Consider the following 10,945-nt stretch of genomic DNA (forward strand, 5'->3'; position numbering starts at 1 on the left):
AACGTAGAAGAAAAATACAATCCTGATTATACATTTTTGGTTGCTTGGTGATTATACTCCTTTGTTTGTTTGTTTCTTTTCCTATATTTCTAAATAAAGAGAGAAACAAATACAGTTACACTATTCTATCTATGAGATGATGTATAAATGAACATGTCAGTCTGTTTCAAATATAAAACATTTATATGAGATGGACATATATGTATTTGATATTGCTTCTGTGTTTATAGGAGAACCTTGTTTGTATTTTTGCTTAAACATAATATTCAGTGACTGCACTGTATGAGTCATGCCTGATAACCTAATAAATACTTTATAAGACCAGTGGATTCAAGCTCCTGTTTATAATGCATGAGAAAGGAGGAGGTGGAGGAGGATGATGGGGGAATGAATGCTCTGGATTCAATATGCATCATTTATTCGATTTGTACAAAATTAAAATATGTAATTCTCTTTTCCATGAATGACCCCCCCCCTCCCCACCCCCCACCCACCCACACACACACACACACACACACACACACACACACACACGGAGATAGAAATACATGAACCGTGTCGACGTGTATCCACGTCAGAATACAAAGAACGATGTGCAAAGTGTTTCTCAGCAGGCGGACGTTACCTGCAGCATCACATGCCGGGTGTGTGTGCTTTCATCTAGACAAACAAATGCAAACACACACACACACACACACACTTTGTGTTTTTTTTTTCAAAAAGTCTCTCACATTACAAATAGGGGTTGCTTCAGAAGCGACCAAAAATCACTCACGCGCGCACACACACACACACACTCATGTAAACTCATGCACACACACATATTCAACTATACGCTCACATTTCTGTAAAAGGAAAAAAAAGTCAAAACGTTGAATTAAAACTCAATCAAATAATTTACTGCAGTGAATCTGGGGGTAAAACAAGGACCTAATGTTCAGTATTTACATTATTAGTTCGTCCATAGTTTAATAAAGAAACCTTATTTGCAACTTCACGTCATACAAACGACCCACGACGAGTTTATAGAAATAAAGAATAATAAATATGAAAAAGGAGAGAGAAAAGAAACAAACAGTTCTGGTATTCTTCCAATAGCCCATTCAGTAGCAGCTGGGCTTTCACCAAAAGGAGAATGGTCTTTTTCACGTCCCCAGTTTTGGTTCATATTCAAGCATTCACCACATCAGGCCAGTTGTGCCTTCCATTTTGGCCATGCAAAGAGTCCGCTGTCCGTCATCATTTGTCCAGTTTCCGGAGCAGGAAGTGTGCAGAGGTGACTTCCTTTCTTCTGTAACGACGTCACAAAGAGCTAACTACAGTTTATCGCCAGCATCGCGTAGGCTCTAACGGTAATGCCCACGGCGAACGATATATAAAGAAGTGCGTGGTTTTTTTTGCGGTCGCGTTGAATCCCACTGAAAAAAAGTGACAGGAAGCCGATCGTTGTTCGGGGGGTCGGAAACCCCGAATGGAGAGGTGAGGAATTGCATGCTGCCTTCTTTACTGACTCCTAAAGTGCTTCTCTCATGCCTGAGACCATGCGGTTATCTGTTCCTTCTGCCGCTTTGCCACCGTCACTCTGGTTTGCATCTCTGGAGCTGGACTGAAGGTTGGGTCGGACGTTGGGGTGGTGTTGGTGGTGGTGGTGGGGGGGGTGGGGGGGGGGGCGGGGCCGGGAGCCCCACGAGGGTCAGCAGCGAGACATGCGCTTGCGGTACAGCTCCACCAGCGGGACCAGGCACTGAGGTGAGCCGCTCTGCAGCAGGAAGGGGTGCTCCAGCAGGTCGGTGGCACTCGCCCGCTCCAGCGGGTCCCGAGTCAGCATGCGATCCAGGAAGTCTTTCAGGACCGGGGAGATCTGGAGCAGGAAAAAACAAAACAATAAATCATTAAAAACTTGTTTGCTTTTGTTCATTAAAGCTGCAGTGCATACATTTTAAATATAAATGAATGTCCGTGATTGAGTGTTTTCTGATTTAAACCTACTGCAACTGGGTAGTGGAGTGGTAAACAGACTTTTATAATACATTAATACAATATATTATACAATATAATACAAAGTTCGATTAACACACCAAGATAATAAAAACGGATCATCTTTAACCCTTACGGATCTGTGCCACAGGTGCATCCATGGTAATTTGCCATGGGGATAACGCACACCTCCTTATATGGACATCCTGGGGGTGTGTGTTTATAGGTCACATATTCAGGCTTTAAAAAATGTGGTGTTTTCTCTCGTCTTCTTATGTGTCGTAGAGTCAAAGTTCTGATTCATTTTACATCGCATTTTTAGTCGTGATATAAAGTAGCAATTAGTATTTCGGTTAACGATGGTAGAAACGCACAGTATGCCGTTGGACATGCTAACAGCTACCTGCCAACTGAAGCTTGTTGTCATGTGTGACATAGTACGTACCTAATACTAACAAGCTGAATGGGGCATATCAGTTAATTGATTATCCTTCTTGTGCTTCTCTACTGGGACAAGGACAGTAATTCAATTCATTGGTGCAGTCGAAGCTGCTCGACTTAAATGCGTGTGAGGAAATTACACACTGGAGCTTTACATCATTTGCAAACGTAAGACCACAAACACTCTTGACTCAGTTCTCGTACCTGGCTGACGTTCCGTACAGTAGGCGCCGGTTCGTCCCTCAGCCTCTTCATCGCTGCCACAGGGGTCTCACTGAAGTACGGCGGCTCTCCGTCCACCATCTCCACCACCATGACTCCCATCGACCAAACGTCCACCTGGTGCACGATCACACGGTTAAAAAACATGACCCAGAGATCGCGCGGTTGATCTCACGAGAGTTGAGCGTGCTCGCGCCTCCTCACCTCAGTGCCGTACGGTGATTTGGAGATGACCTCGGGCGCCATCCAATAGGGCGTCCCCACTAAAGACTTCCTCTTTGGGATGTCCTTACTGATTTGGGCACAGAAGCCGAAATCTGAAAGCTTGACCTGTGAGGGACAAGACAACGACGTTAGCGTGAAACCGCGAGGTTAACGTAGAACAATCGTTGGATCATGTTACACTACCGTTCAAAAGTTTGGGGTCACTTATACTATTTTTTTTGTTGGTGTTTTCCATTAAAAGTCAAACTTTTATTCATCAAAAGAGTTGCAAAATGAATAGAAAATATAGTCAAGACACTGTCAAGATTAGAAATAATGATTTTTGAACCAGCAAAACTGTTTTCAGCTGTGCTAACATAATAGCACAAGGGTTTTCAAGGGTTTTCTAATCATCCAATAGCCTTCTAACATGATTAGCAAACACTCTTAGAAATAAGGGTTCCAAAAGGGTTCTTCTACAAGGGCTACGGTTCTACCTGGAACCATTTGCTTCTGAAAAACTATTTCTTGAAGAAAGGGTTTTTGTTTTTTTCAAGGGATTTTGGTGACGCTAATGGTTCCAGTAAGAACCATTTTGATCCAGAGAACCCTTTAAAAACCCGCTTTCTGAAACCCTTTCCTGAATAAAGGGTTTTAAAAGGGTTCTTGGTGGAACCTTTATAAAAAGATTCTATCTGGAGCCAAAAAGGGTTCTCCTATGAGGACAAGCCGAAGAAACTTATATGGTTCTACTAAGCACTTTTATATCTATGTGTACCATTAGAACACTGGAAATGGGCCTCTTTACACCTATGTACATATTCCATTAACCCTAGAACACTATCGCTCAAATTCTAACAAAATGAAAGAAAAGCATCATGAGGGGACCATATAAAAATGCTCCAAAATGACTGGAAAATTAGGAATTTGGGAGCAAAAAAATTCAAAAAAAAAATGAAAAGTGCTTTTCCTTCCAAAATAAGGACATCTCTAAGTGACCCCAGACTTTTGAACGGCAGTGTGAGTTTAAAACGAAAGCTTCCGTCACTTCGATGACTCAGTCAGAAAGAATGAGTTCATTTAAAAGCATGTCGTACTCGTCCGTCTAACGTGAGCAGTATGGAGTCGCTCTTGATGTCTCTGTGGATCACTCCCTGTGAATGGAGATACGCCAGCGCCTGGAGGACGGCTTCACACACGGTGGCAATCTGCTCTTCATTCAGCCTGCAGGACAACACACACACACACACACAGTCAGAAAATCATGAACCACACACACATAGGACTCAAACAACAACAACATCTCCCACTCAGTAGAATGACTAATAAAGCTCAGTTTCAGGTGAGTCCACTGAGACGACCTCTCCCACACGTGACGGTCACAAAAACTCCCTTTATTGCAATAAAACGCTTCTGTTTCCTCCCAAGTAGAAAAAGCCGGGAAGCAAATGAGTCTCACTCGTGATCGTTCTGTCAATACAGTGACTTTCTTAATCCTCGGTAAAGGAGTGGCTTTGACAGCTGGCTCCTTTTAATGTCATCTCCCTGAGAGGAATTTTACTTCTCCCTTTGAGTCGAGTGATCTAACCCTGAGGTCATCATCACGGAGAAATCTGTTAATCATATTAAGACGCATCAGTGCTGCAGTTAAACAGTTACACCCCCGACAAATTGACTGACTTTCCACATGTGATTTCCAAACATGCGCACATGCTATTATGTCATTATTATTGTTATTTTCCCCCAGAGAGAGAAGAAGCGAGCCAGGATGACTTTGTCTCTGTGAGCGCTTTGAGCCGTCGATACCACACTACCCCCTTGTGGTCGATGTAGTCATTGTCAGTCAAAGATGATCTCATAAGTCAGTCAGAATGCACCAAAATGCTTGTTGGAGAGATGTTGTTAGTGCTCATACCTGGTTTCAGACACGATGTTGGTGAGCGCTCCGCCCTGCAGGTACTCCATGATCACCCACAGCTCCTCCTCCACCAGCGCAGACTTGAACATCTCCACCACATTCCTGTGCTGATAGTCCCTCATGATCACCACCTGCAGCATGAGACGTTTGCATTAAAACTAGGATATTATACACTAGTGTGGGGTCACTTAGAAAAGCCCTTATTTATGAAGGAAAAGCACCTTTTTTTTCCAATGAATATAACATTAAATGAATCACTCTACACATTGTATGGAATATGTACATACACTGAAGATTCTTCGGCTTAGGCTTAGGCTCCAGGTAGAACCTTTTTATAAAGGTTCCACCCTTTTGGAGGGTTCCACCAATAAAACCCTTTATTCGGGAAAGGGGTTTTAAAGGGTTCTCTGGATCCAAATGGTTCTTACTGGAACCATTAGTGTTACCAAGAACCCTTGAAAAACCTTTTATTCAGGAAAGGGTTTTTCAGAAGCAAATGGTTCCAGGTAGAACCTCAGCCCTTGTAGAAGAACCCTTTTGGAACCCTTATTTCTAAGAGTGTATGTGTATAGAGGCCCATTTCCAGCAACCATCTCTCCAGTGTTCTAATGGTACATTGTGTTTGCACAGCTGAAAACATTATTATTTGGAATAAAAATCATTATTTCTAATCTGATAATGTCTCGACTATATTTTCTATTCATTTTGCAACTCTTTTGATGAATAAAAGTGTGACTTTTAATGGGAAACAACAACAAAAGTGTATAGGTGACCCCAAACTTTTGAACGGCAGTGTAAGAATTTATGGATGATTTGATATGGTTAAGGCACTGACCACACTCTTAGAAATAAGGGTTCCAAAAAAAAAAAAAGGGTTTTAAAAGGGAACCATATAAGAACCTTATATGGTTCTACTTTGCACTTTTATTTCTAAGAGTGCATGGACTGTGATAGCTGATAAATAACAAGTGTATTAGTCTAATTTCTGTTTTTCATTATGTTCATGGAGGTTTTTACTCTGTAACTCAAACACATTCTGAGCTGATTCTCACATGACTCGTATCAAACGCCACGCCCTGTACGAACGCCACAGATTTCTGGATTACAACAACAATCTGTGGAAGTTCTAAGATCTGGAAAACCTAAATGACATCATCTGGGCCACTCTCCTCCTCCGCCTCCACACGCCTTCCTTCCACAGGCACAGATGTTTTTCATGAGAAGTAAACAGATTTATAACGCATTAAAAACAACAAAAAAAAAACCCTGTGTTGTTCCGTGAATCCAGACAGACATAAAATAAGGTGCCACTTTAAGCAAGTATTAAAAAGCCAAAGCAGTGTTTGTGTTAGTGAGAGTGCATCACAGCACTGTGTGCGTCGATGTTCCTCTTTGTGTTTTATCACTGTGTTCTGAGTTTACCTCATTAAAAAGCAACTCTCTTCTCTGCTGCCGGCGCAGGTCCATCATCTTCACCGCCACCTCTCTGCCGCTGTGCTTCTCCGTGGCGATGCACACCACGCCCGTCGAGCCCTCGCCGATCTTCACGAAGTTCTCGAGGTACGAGCGCGGGTCGCCCTTGTCCACCACCATCTGCAGGGCGGCTTTGAACTGTTCGTGGGTCACCTTCGGCGGGTCGGGGGGCGGCCTGGGTGAAAAGTGATGCGGGGGTCTGAAGGCGGGAGAGCAGGTACCCGGCGGGCTGGTGGCGAGTGAGCCCGTGGGAGAGGGACGGGGTTGGGATGGACTGTCCTGCCTGGGGTAAGGAGGGTTAGGGCATCCAGAGTGTCTGAGGAAAGGCTCTGGGACGCTGGGTCTCAGCCCCATGTTTGGAGACAGGCCCAGGGTGTAGCTGGCCGACGAGCGCACCGCCCGCTGGGGTCTGATGCCGCCCACGAGCGGACTGCTGGTGCCAGTGGGCAGGAAGCTGGAGTGGTACCTCACTGTCGACTCTGCCTGTACAATAACATTAAAAAAAAGAGAGAGAGAAAAGGTGAGGCACATTAAGAGGAAGTTGGCCACCTGCCTGTGGTTCATGACCTGCTTTAAAACAGAATATAAATAAAGTCCTTCACTCTGTCGCCTGCGATGACCTATGCAAAGCTGTCGCCTCGTGCGCGGAGGGAGCGTCCGTGCTGAAACGTCGGCAAACATCTTTAAACTTTTACACCCTTCGCTGTCACCTTTTAAACCAACATTTCATATTTTACCAATAAAGTTCAATAAAAAAAAAAAAATTTAATCACAGTCAGCACTCTCTTTTTAAATAAAGTTTGCACAGGTTAAGCAAAAACAAATGTAATAAGTTACTTCAACATCAGCATAACAGAGGTCCAATATATAGCACCGTGCAAGAAGTTTCAAAACATAGTTTGACTTGTGAGATAAACTCATCCTTTACCTTTATATCGCAATAATTAAATGTGCATTATGTAATAAATCTAAAGCAACTGGCCATATAATCCTCCTAATATGTCACAGAGACTCAGGAATAATGTTCATATAACAAACTGAACTCACCAACAACAACAGTACAGACAAAATATTTGCATTAAAATTTTTTTTTAGCAGACTGCAAATCATGTTTATGTTTTGAAATCATGTTTTGGCATGTGGCGCCACCTACCGCCGTCTACCAATCATTGCAGTCAGTAGAGTCTCAGCTGCCGAGCAACCACGGGTTGCCAGTTACGTCAGAAAACGAAAGCCCTAAAAGACGTCGGTATTTTGAATTTGAATGTAGTAACCGTTTTAGGCCACATTCTTACATATGGCGCCTTTAAGTATACGTGTGATATCATGATGCAATATTGTGAACAGTTGTTTTTTTGTTCTCTAGGCCGGCCCCCTCTTGACCACAATAGATGCGCATTGGGCCCCTGGTCATTTGAGTTTGAGACCCCTGAACTAGGTGTTAGTACGTGCTTAATGATGACTAATAAAGGGCTAGTATGCTATTTATATATGTCAATAAGCACCTTGTTAATGGTGAATATGTGTTCCCTAATCTAAAGTGTTAGTGAAGCCTTTTTCTTGTAATAATGTACATACTCGTAGTCAGAAATGTGCATGTGTTGTGTATGATCAGGCTTACCTTCAAGTCATAGGAAGAGAACGGCCTCCCGGGGCTGTTCTGTGGGTGCATGTACATCGGCGGCGCATTCGGCCGGAGCTCCGGCTGCTGCACGGTCACAGCAGGACTGTAGAAACACGCTATAGGTCTCTGATTAGGCGGCATACCCCTCGGCAGCTGGAACTCCCTCTTCCATATGACTCGCTCCTGAGGACTGCCCACCTCAGTGTTCATGTAAGCCCCGTAACTTGGCACTGGTGGGAGGTTCTGCGGCTGAGCGAGGTGCAGCAGAGGTCCCTCCTGGGAGCCGACTTCATAAGTCGACTTGGCCTTCGGTAAGATGCCGTTGGGTTGCAGAGTGACGCTCTTCTTCATGCCCAGGTACGGCGTGTTGGTCTCGCTGTGGATGTTCCGGGCCTTGCTCCTCCACTCGTCGTGCTCGGCGTCCTCGTCGTCCTCACCGTCCCGCGTCAGGCTCTCGTACTGATAAGCGTCTGCCTCGTTCACCTCCCCCAGCCTCCCCAGCGACTGAGCCCTCTTCCTGGCCGAGGGGCTGCTCTTCCTCAGAGAGTTGGAGCTGGTCACGGACAGGCGGTTCAGGTCGCTGATCATCGCCGCGATGTAGTCGCCGTGGCCGATCATGCTCCCGCGCACGATAGTCTGAAAGAGCAGATGAGTTTGTCTTTATCGCACGGCGCACGTGCCATGATCACATTATAGGGCGATTTCAGACTGACAGGGAATAACAAGTTAAATTTGGAATCCGTATAAGTCATTCGTCAAAGTCTTTGAATATTTCTGTCGGTGGCTTCAACTCTGACGATACACTGGCAAATATAGCAAGCAGATGTTTCTACAGATGCACTTGAGCTTCTACAAATGTTCCCCTATTTGAAAAATCCACATACGATAGACGACTGCGCCTGTGATATTTGTGCATAATTAGCAAAGCAAGCAAAGGGCATTTATTTTGTTCTGATGTGAGAAGCTTTTTTTGCCAGAGCGGTGTTTGTGTAGCAAACTCTGAGAGAAAGATCATGGAGGCTCATTACTCAGTCTCAGGGTAGAGTCATGTTCAGTTCACAGCCAGTCAACAACTTCTCCTGTTTCTCTGGGTCGGTGCCATCACATATCAGCACAGTGGGGATAGGTCAGATGACATCTAACCTTCAGTAGCACCTCTCTGAGAGGAGACAACGGCAAGTGATAACGGCCTTGGTGAGATGTCCTTTTAATACATAATAGATCGATGATAATTAAAAGGAAGTGGTTTTTGGTTTGTCAGAATCTTGCGGGTAATACCAAACTCGTCCCGATGATAACATTAAAACCATAAATGTGACAATCAAAATCGCTGATGCGATGGTTCTCGTATTGCACGGCTCAAATCGCATCGTGACGTTAATGAAATGATGGTGTTGTGTCGATGTGTTTTTCCTCCCAAAGAGTCATAAACGCCCCGTGAAGTGTAGGAAAATCCTGAGATCTGCAGGCTTTATCGTTCATTGGCGTTTTTCCTTTGCCGTACCTGCACTTTTTTTTTTTTTATCTTTTCTGCTTGACATCTGTGGAGAGAAGCCATGGACTGTTATTAATTGCCCCGCGTGCAGTAATAAATCTTGCAGCTCCTCTGAGTATTTCAAACGTTGTACAGTCAGTGTACACAGCAGGGTCGTTAGCCCAGCCCCACGATAGAAAATAAAATAAAAGTGATGGGGAGGAGAGCGGCAGGATCTATCTGAGATACTGTTGTTTCAATACGAAATGTCTTATTTCTACAAGTTAAGTTCCCTGGTGTCCTTATGAACATGTCTGTGACATGCTTTGGTCAAAATACCTTAAGGATGCAGCGCCACAGCAGTTCAATCACCCTGTTCAGAATGCTCGGTTTTGAGTGCCTGTCTCTTTAAATGCAAGTGAGACACAGGAAACTAGCGTCACTGAGGCTCCGGCAGCTAACAGCAGTTAGCATTTGGAAAAGCCATCATTTGCCGACTCTAGCCGACACATTGCCGTCATATATGAAGCGTGTAAATCCTCTGAGGCTGGACGTTTGTGTAGAACTCTGCGCTGCACACTTTGCTTACCCATAGGGCCTCCAGAGTCCCAAACATAAGTATTAAAGGTGCATTATGTAATAAATCTAAAGCAACTGGCCATAAAATCCTCCTAATATGTCACAGAGACTCAGGAATAATGTTCATATAACAAACTGAACTCACCAACAACAACAGTACAGACAAAATATTTGCATTAAAAAAAATATTTTGCAGACTGCAAATCATGTTTATGTTCCGAAATCACGGTTTTGGCATGTGGCGCCACCTACCGCCGTCTACCAATCGTTGCAGTCAGTAGAGTCTCAGCTGCAGAGCAACCACGGGTTGCCAGTTACGTCAGAAAACAAAACTTTTTTTGGCCACATTCTTACATATGGCGCCTTTAAAAATGATTAAAAAGTTGATTTTGCATAATACATCTCCTTTAAAATCTTAGTGACAACGCTTCATGAGAGCCCGTTTACATCCTGAGGGTGGAGGGCGTGGTGTGGTGTACCTTCTTTGGCCTCAGCTCCACCTCTGTGATCCTGGAGGGGTCCACCATGGGCCTGGGCCTGCGCAGGTTCTCGATCAGGCTCTGCCATTGCATCGGAAGGCCCACGAAGCAGCCGCGCTTGGCGTCGAACGAGGTGTGGACGCGGTGCTCGAAATTCTTGGGCGCCGATATCTCGGGCCTCTTCTTTTTCTTCTTGCGAAACATTCCTCACGTCCGCGAGGACGGCGCCCCGCCCGCTTCAAAATGTCCCTGCGGGAGAAAAGGGGGGAAAACAAAAAGAATTCAGCCTTTTACAAATGCAACATCCCTGTGCGAAGGCGCTCTGAGGAGAGCGAGACAAAATGTAAGCACACGTGTAATGAAGGATATCTGGTCAATTAGGGGCTTATTCGTTCACTGAGCACGTGGACAGGTCGGCTGGCGCCTACAGGCTTTCAGTGCACTCGCAGGACGAGTACGACACACAGACACTGACGCGGTCGCACACTTCTACACACACGCGTGCGGTATCTCGCCCTGTATAAATATGTAAATAAACACAAATGCAGACCATC

General features: G+C 44.7%; 1 protein-coding gene across 1 annotated transcript; it reads right to left on the reverse strand.

The window, feature by feature from the left end:
• Nucleotides 1-1,641: 1,641 nt before the first annotated feature.
• On the reverse strand, nt 1,642-10,648 carry pak6 (p21 (RAC1) activated kinase 6). Its single transcript, XM_083907940.1, has 8 exons — nt 10,392-10,648; nt 7,857-8,495; nt 6,185-6,718; nt 4,760-4,893; nt 3,942-4,068; nt 2,845-2,970; nt 2,623-2,757; nt 1,642-1,861 (listed from the first exon to the last, which is right to left on the reverse strand). Exons 1-8 carry the CDS (start codon nt 10,593-10,595, stop codon nt 1,694-1,696), a joined length of 2,067 nt encoding a protein of 688 aa, XP_083764066.1. The 5' UTR covers nt 10,596-10,648; the 3' UTR covers nt 1,642-1,693.
• Nucleotides 10,649-10,945: the final 297 nt, after the last annotated feature.

Source organism: Microchirus variegatus, assembly GCF_963457635.1.
Source record: "Microchirus variegatus genome assembly, chromosome: 21".
NCBI classification, from domain to species: Eukaryota; Metazoa; Chordata; class Actinopteri; order Pleuronectiformes; family Soleidae; genus Microchirus; species Microchirus variegatus.

Excerpts from the sequence above, each read along its gene's own strand:
- pak6 (XM_083907940.1), bottom strand. The coding sequence starts at position 10,595 with ATGTTTCGCAAGAAGAAAAAGAAGAGGCCCGAGATATCGGCGCCCAAG. Across the intron at positions 8,496-10,391 it reads TGGAGCTGAGGCCAAAGAAG|ACTATCGTGCGCGGGAGCAT; the intron begins GTACACCACACC and ends CTGCTCTTTCAG. Across the intron at positions 1,862-2,622 it reads CTGTACGGAACGTCAGCCAG|ATCTCCCCGGTCCTGAAAGA; the intron begins GTACGAGAACTG and ends TTCCTGCTCCAG.